General features: G+C 53.3%; 1 protein-coding gene across 5 annotated transcripts in view; it reads left to right on the forward strand.

Moving 5' to 3' along the window:
- hivep2a (HIVEP zinc finger 2a) overlaps positions 1–14,770 on the forward strand; it is a 242,295-nt gene that overhangs the window by 199,229 nt on the left and 28,296 nt on the right. For all 5 annotated transcript variants that reach the window (XM_043695329.1, XM_043695330.1, XM_043695328.1 and 2 more), the window contains 3 exons: positions 1,058–1,126; positions 5,441–10,954; positions 13,563–13,720. In XM_043695329.1, coding sequence (XP_043551264.1) covers positions 6,014–10,954; positions 13,563–13,720 — 5,099 coding nt within the window. In that variant the 5' untranslated portion in view covers positions 1,058–1,126; positions 5,441–6,013. The remainder of the gene's footprint in view (positions 1–1,057; positions 1,127–5,440; positions 10,955–13,562; positions 13,721–14,770) is intronic.

Here is a 14,770-nt window from a genome sequence, read left to right on the forward strand (position 1 = left end):
TATTGAATGGCAGAGCAGGCTCGAGGGGCCAGATGATCTACTCCTGCTCTGAGTGCCTATATTAGAACATTACAGTGCAGTACAGGCCCTTCGGCCCTCGATGTTGCGCCGCCCTGTCATACTAATCTGAAGCCCATCCCACCTACACTATTCCATGTACGTCCATACGCCTGCCCAATGACGACTTAAATGCACTTAAACTTGGCGAATCTACTACCGTGGCAGGCAAAGAAACTACCCCTGACATCTGTCTTATACCTATCTCCCCTCACTTTAAAGTTGTGTCCCCTCGTGTTTGCCATCCCCATGTTCTTTTGTAAAGGCAAGACAGAGGTTTACACTATCAAAAAATGATCATCGAATGATGGAGCTGGCTGGATGGGTCAAGTGATCTCCTCAAACTCATGTTTTGTCTGATCATCTTGCTTTGAAAGTGATAGTGAAGGTCAATCCAATTACAGTGGAGCTCTTGTTGACCTCAAGGCAAAGACAGAGTGTCCTAAGCTGTGGGATCAAAGGACATGAGGCACCAAGGGAGACCAAGCCTGAAATAAGTGCAGCATGATTTAAGATTAGAGAATATTCTGTGGCTGTAAGGAAGAGAAACATAAAGCTTTTCTCAGTATCCTGCTCCAGTCCTACATTGCTCTGGGATCTCTACGATGACTCAAGTTCTGATCGCTTGACCATCGCTTTCATCTACTCCACTGACAACTGTGTCTTTAGCAGCTGAGGTCCAAAGTTCTGGGACTGCACTATTTTCTGCCCCCAACGCCACTTTCAAATCCTAAGACCCTTGAATGAGCTGCTGCCTGTTGTACCTTCACCAGAAACTCTGCTATTGCTATGGCTTTCTTTTCTCAAACGAAGGTTAATTACAAATTGTCTTGTGTATGACATTTTATTTAGCGTTTATCTGGGAATCTGTGGTTTAATTATTCATCATACATAAAGAACATAGGTGCCCGTCTGTCTATAAATATTTGTGTTCAGCCTCATAAAGTAAGTTATGTTTGTAAAGCATGTTCTTACAGGCTCTGCGTTTAATCCTTTCCAGGGAAACCTGATGCCATGATAAGGGAGAATTGGAATTAGCACACAGAAGTGGAACTTGGCAGAAAATTAGGTAATGGATGATTCTAATGTGAGACTTGTTCGTGCCTTATGAACTCGACACAATGAGGAGTGTTAACATTGGTGTAGTTGGGAGGATTCTCTGCTGCATGCTTAGATGCAAGATGTAACCTTGAGTCATGTCACACTCTCAGTCCCAGTATCAATGCAGTGCCTTCATCCAAGCAAGTGTGGTGATTTCATAATGCCCAGGAACTATCCTGTCATCTCTTCTGACTGAGGTGTCAATCTGATGTTAATTGATTCTGTGTTGTTACTGTGTGACCATTGTGAATTTGCTTCAACAGCCCCCAAACTAAGTCTTCACGATATTAACAGGAAAAGACAGCATAGATAAAAGATAAACTATTTCCAGTGGTTGGAGATAGGGGCATTGTGTGAGAATTAGGAGCTGGACCATTCAAAGTACAAAGAACAAAGAAAATTTACAACTTTCGGCCCTCCAAGCCTGAGCCAATCCAAATCTACTGTCTAAACCTGTGGCCCAATTCCTAAGCATCTGTATCCCTCTGCTCCCCATGCATCTGTCCAGCCACATCTTAAATGAATCTGTCGTACCTGCCTCTTCCACCTCTGCTGGCAATGTGTTCCAGACACCCACCACCGTCTCTGTAAAGTACTTGCCGCGTGTATCCCCCTTAAACTTTTCACCTCTCACCTTGAAAGCGTGACCTCTCGTTATTGAATCCTTCACCCTGGGGATAAAGCTTGTCTCTATCCACCCTGCCCATACCCTTCATGATTTTGTAAACCTCAATCAGGTCCCCCCTCAATCTCCTTTTGTCTAATGAAAACCTAACCTACTCAACCTCTCTTCATAGCTAGCACCTTCCATCACCCTTGTAAACCTTCCCTGCACCCTCTCCAAAGCGTCCACATCCTGTTGGTAACGTGGCGACCAGGGAAGATGTTAGGAAGTACTTCAGCACTCAAAGGGTGGGAAAGGTTTGGAACTGTCGTCTGCAGACAGCAGTAGGTGCTGGATCAGTTGTTAATTTTAAAGCTGAGATGGATGGATACATTTTTATTAAACAAAGATATGAAAGGGATATGGACCAATGGCAGGTATATGGACTTAGGCCACACATCAACATTGATCTCATTGAATGGTACAATGGGCTCATAGAGTCCTACAGCATGGAAACAGATCCTTTGTCCCAATCCACTACACGGCGCTACCTCGTGCTCCCACAAGGAGGTTGAACAGTTCATCTGACCTGCTGTGCTGTTCCAGCAATAAAGTTTCAACTTTGATCTCCAGCATCTGCAGACCTCACTTTCTCCTCCCAATCCATTCACACTCAAGGGCCTGAATGGACTCTCAAATTTGCCATTCATCCATCCAAATAAACCAGGGGAGGGTTTGTGCTTAAACGGATGTCTGCCCTGGGACCGAAGGGACAACTTTTTCACGCAGAGGGTGGTACGTGTATGGAATGAGCTGCCAGAGGAAGTGGTGGAGGCTGGAAGAATTACAACATTTAAAAGACAGCTGGATGGGTATATGAATAGGAAGGGACATGGGCCAAGTGCTGGCCAATGGGAGTAGTTTAGGTTAGTAGATCTGGTCATCATGAACGAGTTGGACCGAAGGGTCTGTTTCAGTGCTGTACACCGCTATGACTCTCGAGGTGAAGTGTAATCGATCCAATCATTGGTTTTTGCTCAGTAACATGGAAATTCAGAGATTACAATAAGAGGTGCCAAACCCAGTCATGAACTAATGAAGCCTATTTATCTACTCCTCTGCTTGTACAGATCTGGAGGATGCTATAAAACTAAAGGCCTATTCAAAGGCTTTTGTCTTGCATTCCTCAAAAGTACAGAACTTCAAACTGAACAGCAATTTACACTGCTTGGGAAAATGGTGCTGGTTGGTTTGACAGCCGACTCTGGTTCATAGAATCCCTACAGTGTGGAAACAGGCCATTTGGCCCGTTGAGCCCATCCCTGTAACCCTGCATTTCCCATCGCCAATCCACCTAACCTGTACATCTTTGGACCATGGAAGGAAATCAGAGCACCTGCCCAGACTCAGGGAGAACGTGCAAACTCCATACAGACAGTCACCCGCGGGTGGAATCAAACCAGGGTCCCTGCTGCTCACTCTGGGTTTGGTTACAGTTTTGTTATGGTGGAACATGTGCCAAGGAACTGTTGTCATCCATCCTTGGTTTATTCTTGTTTGTAAAAGTCACAATGTTAAGACTGGATGACACAGGAGTAGAATTAGGCCGTTCAGCCCATCGAGTCTGTTCTGCCATTCAGTGAGATCGTGGCTGATCTGACAATCCTCATCTCCACTTTTCTGCCTTTTCTCCATAACCCTTGATTCCCTTCCTGATTAGAAATCTGGGTGAGCCTCAGCCTTGCAATGGAATACTGGTTTATTTAGCTTGATAAAATATCACAGAGGTGGTTCTGGACGTTTGTTAGACTGGCAGTTGTTTAAACTGGTGTCCCCCTCAGGGGTCATTCTGGATACATCATTATATTGTTTGAAATCAGAAGCAAAAGACAGAAAATGCTGGAGAAACACAGCAGGTCTAGCAGTAACTGTGGAGAGAGAAACAGAGTTAGCATTTCAAATCTAGTATGGCCCTTCTTCAGAGCTGAACTTTCTTCAGAATGTAAAGTTTGCAACGGCCTAGTCATATTATCACTGGATTGCGCCACAGGCCCGGGTTCGATTCCAGCCTTGGGTGACTGTCTGTGTGGAATTTGCACATTCTCCCTGTCTCTGAGTGGGCTTCCTCCGGGTGCTCCGGTTTCCTCCCACAGTCCAAAGATGTGCAGGTTAGGTGAATTGGCCATGCTAAATTGCCTGTAGTGTTCAGGGATGTGTAGGCTAGGTGGGTAAGCCATGGGGAAATGCAGGGTGATGGGAATTGGGTCGGTGGTGGTGAGTCTGTGTTGGATGCTCTTCAGAGGGTCGGTGTGGACTTGTTGGGCTGAATGGCCTGTTTCCACACTGTAGCATTTCAATGATTCTATGATCCGTTTGAATTCTGCCACAGCAAATGATGGAATTTGAATTCAATAAAAATCTGGAACTAAGGATCTAATGATGACCATGCATCGATTGTCAGAGAAAAACGCACCTGGGTCAGTAATGTCCTTCAGGAAAGAAAACTGCATTCCTTATCTGGTCTGGCCTACATGTGACTCCAGACCCACAGCGATGTGGTTGACTCTTAAACTGCCCTCTGGGCAATTAGGGATGGGCAATAAATGCTGCCTCCCCAGTGACGCCCTCATCCTGTGAATGAATTCAAGAAGAATTTGATTGAAAACTCACCTGTGTCAATGGTGGTGTGATTAACATCAGGAGGGCTGCTCCTATAAAGTTCAGGTTTAGAGAGAGAGAGGTGGTGACATTTGAGGGGGTTGCAGAGATGGTGAGGCGCCAAAGGGATTTGATCAAGGTTTTTAAAATCAAGGTGTTGCTTAACTGGAAGGCACTTTAACTCAGGGAGTGCAGGAGGGTCAGTTGATTTTGAGTGTTTTACCTCACCTCCAGTTCACAGAGAGGAGTGAGCCAAGGAGCACAGGGATAGACTGGTCACAAAGTGCCCTCTGTAAGTGAATGTTGTTATTATTATCTCAGACCCCTGGCATGGGTCCACAAGGCGGCCATGTTTGTATCCAGTGGTGAGACAGGCGCAGTGGCCTACTCTTGCCCCTATCTCCGATGTGCAGCTTTAGTGTAGAATGTAGCCTCACCCCCACAGAGCCGCCATTTCAGAACGGAAAGAGGCTCCAACAGAGCGTCCTGTGGAGATTGACTGACCCACGGAATGGCTCCTCATAGTTGCCACTTCACTTTCGCTTTTCCCAGCATCTGTATTTCTGTTCATTTTAGCTCGTGCCTGCAGCATAGAATCCTTCTGCAGGCCTCACCATCCCCGTAACCCCCTCAAATGTCACCACCTCTGTCTCTCTAAACCTGGTCTTTATAGTAGGTTAATCACACTACCATTGACACACGTGAGTTTTCAATCAAATTCTTTTTGAATTCAATCACAGGATGAGGGCATCACTGTGATGTGGAATGAGTTCCAAAAAAAATAGATTAACAAACAGCAGTGGGAGATTGAGGGGCTGAATGGCCTAATTGTTTTCTTCTTACTCCTCCCAGTCAGGGATTTGAACCCAGTATCTTCAGAGTCTGAGGTGGGTGTGCTACCACTGAGCTGCAGCATACAGCCTGTAGTCCCAACATCAATGCATTCAGTAACACTAGAATCAATGGGATCTTTCTTTTTATTAATGTATTTTTCTTTTGCTTTCCCCCCCCCCCTTGTAGGAAGCTGCTGTTAGAGACTCTGAAGGACATTGTAAATCTGGTGTAGGGGACAGAGCGAGTGGGTTACGGATTTACACCCCCCTTTCGAGAATCAGGTAGGCCTCAGTCCCAGAGGAATGTGAAGTGGAGACGGAGGCACGAGTAGGAGGGTGGCGGCACCTGACATCTTCTTGTGCCCATTGAGAAGGCGGGCTCCGTTACCATGGAGAGGACCAAGCGACTGAGAGTGACCGCTTACCGTGGCCCTGCCGCACACACAGCGGGAAAGACGGCGTGACTCCCGTCCGGAGAAGGAGGTCACCTTTGGTCCAGGAGAAAGACTAAGAGAGCGGGGGAGGGGGCAGAAGCTTGGCGTCCTAGCGTGAGGGATTCAGTGAGTGACAAGCCCTCTCCAGTTTGATGCTCAGTGACGACCTCTGGCGGTGAGTGACCTGAAGAGGCAGCAGTTGTTTGAGCCCCATGCCGGCAGCGATCAGCCGATGGCAGCACTGGGAGACCGAGCCGAGCTTTAGATGCAGTTGACGGTTGCCTCAGCAACGAAGCCCCGGCACTTAGCGACCGTCCTGACCGGAAATGGAGCCGAAACGCGCGATGCTGGGCGCGGCTGAGGACAGCGGCGCCCCCGGCCCAGTCCAACGGGACACCCCCCGGTTACAGCCCAGCGTTTTCCCTGAGCCGGGGGCTCAGAGGCTGGCGCCGGACCCCCAGGGCCCAGTTGGTGGGACAGGGCCTTACTACCACTCTGAACTTCAGCTTCCCGCTGAGGCTCCTCGTCAGGCCCAGTCACGGCAACTCCTGGGCGGCCCCTACCACCACCACCACCACCACCACTACGCACCCCGTCCCTTCCCACATTTCCAGCGCCGGCCTGACCCCCGGGGATACCCCACTCCGGAGGCAGGAGCTGGGGTGGAGGGGCGACCCTGGCCCTTCGGTCGCCCCCTGGAAGCCACACCTCCCGAGGCCTTCCTGCCCCTCCAGCACCGGTCCCGTCAGCTAGGCAAGGCCCCCAGCCCGGCCTGCTACCGCCACTACCCCCAGGCTGTGCCCGGACCCCGAGATGAGGCCCTGAGGAGGGACAAGAAGCCCAAGAAGCCGGGCAAACACATCTGCCAGTACTGTGGGCGAGCATGTGCCAAGCCCAGTGTCCTCAAGAAGCACATCCGTTCCCACACGGGCGAGAGACCCTATCCCTGCGCCCCCTGTGGTTTCTCCTTCAAGACCAAGAGCAACCTCTACAAGCACCGCAAGTCCCATGCCCACGCCATCAAGGCCGGTCTACTCTCCGCCGAGGCTGAGGCAGAGCCCAGCTGCCGCTCGGACACAGAGCCTCTGGGAGGGGGCGAGGAGGCCGGGCTGCACTCCGATGCCGACGAGAGCACAGACACAGACGAGGAGCTCTGCCCTGGCAAGAGGCTGTCCCAGCCGGAATCGCCGGAACCAGAGGTGGCCGAAGCTGGCAATCCCATCCTGCAACGTTCCCTGAGGGTGTCTCAGAAATACAGCTCGGACTCTGAGGTGCTCAGTGAGGAGTCGCCTGCCGGGCCCATGAAGGTGCCCATTCTCATCGTCCCCAAGTGCGGCCTCCAGGCACAGGCTGAGGGCCCGCCAGCCTACGTCAAAACAGAAGCTTGCCCCAGCCCCCCTGTCATGGTCTGGAAGTACGGGGGGCCGCATACCATCAAGCAGAGGCTGGCCCTGCGGCTGAACGAGAAGCGAGGCCAGGACAGTGAGCAGTCCGTTAACTTGCTGAGCCCCCACAGCAAGGGCAGCACCGATTCGGGCTACTTCTCCCGATCGGAGAGTGCTGAGCAGCAGGTCAGTCCCCCCAACACCAACGCCAAGTCCTACGCCGAGATCATCTTCGGCAAGTTTGCTAGGCTGGCCCCCAGGCCCATGGCGGTCAACGTGGCATTGCAGGAGCCCCCTCCGATGGCCTGCAAGGACAAGGCCGGCTTGGTGGCAATCCCTGGAGACAAGCCTGACCTGGAGAAGTTCATCGAGGAGCACATCTTGCAGCTCATAAGCCACAACAACGTCTTGGTGGACCCCAGTCAACTAGACCCTGTCAAGCCACGAAGGTTCACCTGTTACCGGGGAGATGGCGGTGAGTTGCGGAAGCATCCAATGGCGCTGGGGGAGGCAGTCAGCGAGGCCAGGGCCTTCTCTGAGGAGTCACTGGGCCCGAGTGCAATGGACTGCTTTGTGCCGTCAGAGAAGGAGCTCTTGGGTATCCCGCCAGACACGGCGGACAGTGCCACGTTAACCCGGAGCAACTCCATGCCCATATCCTCCGGGAATGGCCTGGGAGTCCCCCAGGTGCTGAGGGGGAGCCACTCCTTCGACGAGAGGATGACGGGCTCGGATGATGTGTTCCACGCCGGCTCTGCCCTGCTGCCGCACCAGCGCATGCTGAAACGCCAGACGGCCATCGAGCTGTTCTCTGGTCTCGAGGGCCACGCCCCGGGGAGTTGCGGGCACGACGACGGGGAGCAAGGGCCTGGGACCTTCCCCAGGGGATCTCCAGCCGCCACGGGAGCCACCAAGACAGAAGAAGGGGAGTTGGCCGAGGGAGGTGACCCATCGCTGCTGGTGATGAAAGCCCAGAAGGGAGTGGGCACGGTGTACGAGTGCGAAATCTGCGGCGTCAAGTACCAGATTTGGGACAACTTTGAGGCCCACAGGAAGTTCTACTGCTCGCACGGGCCGCGTGCCAAGTGTGGAGCGCCCAAACCCCTTGGCGAGGGTGGGCTGGAGTTATCTCAGACCACGGTCTACAAGGCTGGCCCGGTGCTGGAAAACTTACCATTCAGGAAACGAAGGAAAGAAAAGAGTGTTGGGGATGAGGAGGACATCCCCGGTCGCTATGGAGGCCCGTACGGAGGCCTGACCTGGTCACCCCCCTCAGGGGCTGAGCCCAAAGCTGAGGGGAATCCCCTCACCGATCAGGAACCAGTCCCCAGAACTGTCTCCGTGTCGACCATGACCACCTCAGGTTTCTTCGGCCTGCCAAGGGAGCCGGTCGCCGTGGCAACGGCAGAGGAGAGCGAGCCGCAGGCAATGGAGGATTCGCCAGGGGGGCAGGGCCTGGGCAAGCAGGATGGAGGCCGGAGGGGGACAGGCAACGAGATCTCCGTCATCCAGCACACCAACTCGCTGAGCTGGCCAGGCTCCTTCGAGCGGTCTGAGTCCATGGAGCTGCTTTCCGGTCCTGGGGGGCCCGACCCCTCCCCCGAGGTGGGGATGGGGGTGGGTCAGCACCCGCCAGCTGAGGTGGGAGAGCTCCAGGCCGGCCCACAGCCCCAGCCGACGCCCAAGCTGGTGCGCCAACACAATATCCAGGTGCCGGAGATCCGGGTGACAGAGGAACCGGACAAACCGGAGAAGGAGCCGGACGAGGCCCCCGTCAAGGAGGCCGAGAAGGTGCCCGAGGAGTTCCAGTGGCCGCAGCGGAGCGAAACGCTGTCCCAGCTGCCCGCCGAGAAACTACCACCCAAGAAGAAGAGGCTGCGCCTCGCCGAGCTGCAGTACTCATCCGGGGAGTCGAGCCTGGAGTCCGGTACGCTGTCCCGGAGTCTGAGCCAGGACAGCAACTGGTCGCACAGCTCCAGCTTCTCACTCTCGCTGGAGAGAGACGAGGGCCCGAAGCCTGGGACCTCGGGCAGGCCGGAGACGGCCGAGTATCTGACGGTGCCCTACGTGGTCAACAGCCCGGGCCTATTGGGCCAACAGCAGCAGCAGGAGCAGCAGCAGCAGAAGGAGATGAGGCGTTCGGCTTCAGAGCAGGCCCCGTGCCAGCCCTATCTGGAGATGGTGGAGACCCGCAGCAAGTCCTTCGACTATGGCAACCTGTCGGGAGGCCCTGGGGGGGCTGGGCCCCGCTGTGGGCCTGCTCCCGCCTCCTCCCCCGCTGTCAGGGAGAGGAGACGGTGCTTCCTGGTGCGCCAGGCTTCCCTCGGACAGTACTCAGAGAATTCCCAGCCGGAGCACGGGCTGGAGCTGGGCGAGCCGATGCAGGTCTCCGGTCACCAGGCGTGCGGGCCCGCCCTCCCGACCCGGGGACCTCGACACCGCCCGGCCTCACCCACCGACCGTCCCTGTGACGCCCCTTACCCTCCCCTCGACTTCCACCAGCCCTGGCAGCTCTACCAGCCGCCCCCGCCCTTCCCTGCCCCCGGCTCCGAGCCCTATCCCCCCACCGCGCAGTGGCCAGCGGTTCCCCTGCAGCTCCCGTGCCCCTCTCTCCCCCCCGGCGAGGCCTACCCCGGTCAGCCAGTGGAGAGGCGCCCTCAGGCCCGGCCGGGCTGGGGGGACAAGGAGCAGCCTTGCCCCTCGCCCCGGGCCTCCCCTCAGCACTCCCCCGGACGCCGGGCCCACGCCCCCACCCCACGCTCCAGCCGCACCCCTCCCTCCCTGCTGGTGCCCGTCAGGATTCAGGCCAACATGCCCATCTACGGCAGTGTCATGTACACCAGCGTCTCCCACGCTTCAGGAGGCACCCGCGGGCCGCTCAGCCACAGCCCTGGCCTGGTCATCTGCAAGGTGGAGGGCCGTTCGCCCGCCCAGGAGCCGGGTGGGGTAGGAGGAGCGCAGTGCGCCCCCTGGGGGCTGCCCACACCCTCGGCGACAGCAACAGCGGCGGGCACGGCCGGAGAAGTGTCGGTGCCCCTCACCGTGGGCCTGGTGAGCTCGGACGGGGGAACATCCATCGGGGGCAGCAAGCGCATGCTCTCCCCCGCCAGCAGCCTGGAGCTCTCCGTGGAGACCCAGCAGCAGAAGCGGGTCAAGGAGGAGAAGATCTGCGGGCAGATGCTGGAGAAGCTCAGCCTGCGGGAGTCCGGCACCCCCAGCACGCCTGCCAATGCCAAGGCGGCCAAGCCGCAGCTGGTGCGCCAGTTCTGCACCACCGGTGAGGCGAGGGAAGGCCAACCGTCACCCTCTGGCTCCTCCCCGCGATGGCACGGCCCTCAGAGCCTGGAGTCCGCCCCCTCCGAGGAGCGCCTGTCGCTTGGCCAATGCAGCGACATGGAGTCCCTGGAGAGCCTTGAGGTGGAGAGTCCGCAGAGAGGGCCGCCATCGCCTGGCGACCTCCCCTCGGAGCCCCCGCCCCTGCTGCCCCCTCAGCACAAGTTCCCCATCAGCATGCTCCTCCAGGTGCCCGTCAGCCAGGGGGGCACGGTGGTGGGTGGCACCGTGCTCCTCTCGGACGTGTCTGACCTCCAGCAGTTCCTGCAGTTCCCCAGCCTCCGCACCTCCACCAGCGTCAGCTGGTGCTTCCTGAACTACACCAAACCCAACCCGACCCGGCACATGGCCCCCAAGCTCTCCATGTACGCCACCTGGTGCATCAGCTCGTACAACCCCAACCCCCCGGGCACTGCCACGAAGGTGGCCCTGGCCCTCCTCAGGTCCAAGCAGAAGGCAGCCAAAGAGATCTACATCATGTCTGCTCTGAACTGGCCCAGTTCGGGAAAGCTGGTGGCCTCCAGCGGCTGGAAGCAGAGAATAGCCCAGGTGAGGATCGGCCAGATGTGGATCACCTTGACAGCGTTGTAGGGCTGTTTCAAATCAGTTAGAACCAAGCTAATCAGAGAGACCAGACTAATTGGGAAGTCGTTGCCTCATAGCATCAGGGACCCAGGTTCAATACCAGCCTCGGGCGACTGTCTGTGTGGAGTTTGCAAGTTCTCCTCGTGTCTGCGTGGGTTTCCTCCGGGTGCTCCCGTTTCCTCCTACGGTCCAACTATGTGCAGGTTAGGGTGGGTTGGCCATGCTAAATTGCCCATAATGTTCAGGGATGTGCAGGTTGGGTGAATTGGCCATGGTAAACTGCCCATAGTGTTCAGGGATGTGCAGGTTGGGTGAATTGGCCATGCTAAACTGCCCATAGTGTTCAGTGATGTGCAGGTTGGGTGAATTAGTCAGGGATAAATGTAGAGTAATCGGATACGAATATGTCTCTGGGTGGGATACTCTTCGGAGGGTTGGTGTGGACTTGTTGGGCCAATTGACCTGTTTCCACACTGTAGGGATTCCCTCTGATTCTCTGTCCAGGAATGTGCAGGTTATGTGAGCTAGCCATGGGGAATGCAAGGATAGGGTGGGTAGGTCTGGCTGGGATACTCTTTGGAGGATCAAGCGGAACTGATGGGCTGAATGGCCTGTTTCAACACTGTAGGGATTCTATAAAAACTCTTCTGGTTCACTAATGTCCTTTAGGGAAGGAAACTGTCATCCTTACCTGGTCTGACCTGGGGTGGATGGTTGGGGGGGGGGTCGCAGTCTTCGGGTGTTGTTAGGTCATTCAGGACTGAGAGGGGGGAACCCATGGAATTTGCTGCCACAGAGAGTGGTTGAGGCAAAAACAGAATGTTTTCACAAAGGGGTTAAATGCGAAAGGGATCTAAAGGTCTGGAGGAGAAAGCAATGATCAGCCATGATCCTGTTGAATGACTCTATAACTGCTGCCAGACCGAGAGAACAAAAGCAGTACAGCACAGGAACAGGCCCTTCGGCCCTCCACGCCTGTCCCAATCATTGTGTCCTCACTAAACTAACAAACAAACCTCCCTGCCCATATGCAGTTTGTCTCCTTCTATTCCCTTCCTATTCATGGAGCCATCTGGGATGTTACCAATGTGCCTGCTTCCACCACCTCTTCAGACGGTGCATGCCAGGGCCCTACCACTCTCTGCTTGAAATACTTCCCTCTCACATCACCCTTGAATTTTCCCCTCTCACCTTGAACCTGTTCCCCCCTTGTAATTGAAACTTCAACCCTGGGGAAAAAGCCTATGACTATCCACCCTACCCATGCCTCTTCTAATGGTGTGGACCTCTGTCAGGTCTCCTTTCAGCCACCATCATTCCAGTGAAAAGAATCCTCATTTTTTTAACCTTCCCCTCATGGCCAATACCCTCGAGACCAGGCAACATCCTGGTGAACCTTCTCTTCCACGTCACTCTCCCCTCGCCCTTCTCTTCCACGCCCTTCTGGTAGTGTGGCGACCAAAATACTGCAGACCATACTCCAAATGCGGCCTATTATGGCTGCAACATGGTCTATCAACTCTTGTATTGCTGATGAAAGCAAGTGTGCCATGTTCGTCACCTTGGGGCCACCCTCATGCCTGGTTTGCAGGGGCTTAGTCTGCAGGGACAACAAGGTGTCAGGAAAACCAATAGATCTTTCTGTGTATTGTGAGGGCAATTGAATGTAAAAGTATGGAGGTTATGCTTCCATAATGCATAGCATTGGTGAGCGTGTACCTGGAGTACAGAGTGTGGTACTGATCACTGTACTGCCAGGAGGATGTTAATGCATTGGCAGCGGTTCAAAGACGCTTTACTCGACTAATCCCTGGAATGAGTTGATTGCGATATGAGGAAAGGCTGGGCCTGTATCCTCTGGAGCTTAGAAGAGTGAGAGGTGAACTAAATGAAACATATGAGATCCTGAGGGGACTTGGCCGGGTGGCTGTGGAAAGGATGTTTCCTTTTGTGGGAGAATCCAGAACGAATGGTGGTGGGGGGGTTAAAGTTTAAGAATAAAAGGTTGCCCACTTAAGATGAAGTTGAGAGAACATTCTTTTCTCTCAGAATTCCCTTCCTCTAAAGGCCGTGGGAGCAGAGCCTTTAAATATTTTAAGGCAGAGGGAGATAGATTCTTGATGACCAAGGAGGGGGTGGGGGAGGAGGAATGGAGAGTTGAGGTGAGCCATGATCTTGTTGAATGGCGGAGTGGGCTGGAAAGGCTGAGTGGCCTACTCTTGTGCGTATGCATTACAACAATCCTGCCCATTCTCATTGGGGTCCTCACTCCAGTAAGCGTTTCCTTCTCCATTACCCTGGTCTCCTTTGTCAATTAAAACCCTGTGTCTAATGACACAACCCACACTGCTCTCAGTCAGAGGCAGTTCCAAAGACTTATGACTGTCTGAAGTAAGAAATTTCTCCGTATCTCTGTCGGAAATGAGCAAGCTTCCCATGGCGCGTTCCCTTCAATAAGACCACTACACACTTTCCCCTTCTACAAATGCTCAGGACATGGAAGAGTTAAAAGCTTCAATCTGCTTGGACAGGACAGGAAACAAAATAACACAATGCCATCTGTCCTCGGCAGATGAAATGGTATGAATCTTCGCAGTGTGATCATGATGCGGCTGGAAGGAAAGCAGCAGGAAGTTTTGAGAAGGAAAGGGATAAGATGGAGACGGGTGTGAACAAAGACCAACCTGGCAAGCAAGTGGAGCCCACCAGGATTAAAATCTTCGATGGCGGGTAAATAACTCGGCACTGCGTTCCGATCACTTTCTGTCTCACAGCTTCCCCTGGCCCGGGACAAGCACTGGGTTCCAATGACCCACTCGGAGGTTTCATATATTCACACATAAATTCATATATATACTCCGATCACTTCCTGTCTCACAGCTTCCCCTGGCCCGGGACAAGCACTGGGTTCCAATGACCCACTCGGAGGTTTCATATATTCACACATAAATTCATATATATACTCTCCCCCCCGCCCACCCCCCCCCCCCCCCCCCCACTAAATATGGTGTTATTTATGTGTTTGTGTGCTGACTAAAAAAAACGTTCTTAACAGATAAAATGCCCCAAACAGGTTATAAAAAGAAGTCCTCTTGCTGGGAAGCTGAACTTTCCCACAGAAACAAAGTACAAATTGTTTCGTTCTACATTAATCTAGGCTTTAGCAGTCACTTTACGCATTCCTGCCTGTCCACAGTACCATGCTTTCAGATATGGTGCAAATTAGGCATTCCTCAAAGCTGTGGTTGACAACAGGAAGTCTAAAGGGTCCTAACACAAAGGTAGGAACATTGTAAAATATTACTAATTCCATTCACAGTTCTGGTTCCCCAAGGAAGAAACAATGAAACATAAGTTGACACCGATATTACAAAAAGAATGGCATAGGATGTAATGTCCAAAATGTATTGAATGGTTTGGCATGTACACATTCAGCATGAATTGACATACAACATATCCAAGAGGGAAAACATGGTTTTAAAAAAGCAGTAATGCTTGGAAATGAATGTATTGGTCATACTAGAGCTCTATTTTGATGTATATGGTGAGTTCGACCAGTATGCATCATTTATACGTTTTAGTTTTTTTTCTGGATTGCATTGATTGTAGGTGTATATCAGAGTATGTATACCAATCCCCAGTTCACTGTGAATTATAATACTTTGTTTTTGATTTTTCTTTGTAATAAGGGCTCTGCTTAAATTCTTCCATAGTCAATTTGTGATCATAAAAACATTCACCTAATAAAGCTTACAGGATAGATTATGGAGCCAATGCCAG

Source organism: Chiloscyllium plagiosum, chromosome 9 (genome assembly GCF_004010195.1).
Source record: "Chiloscyllium plagiosum isolate BGI_BamShark_2017 chromosome 9, ASM401019v2, whole genome shotgun sequence".
NCBI lineage: Eukaryota > Metazoa > Chordata > Chondrichthyes > Orectolobiformes > Hemiscylliidae > Chiloscyllium > Chiloscyllium plagiosum.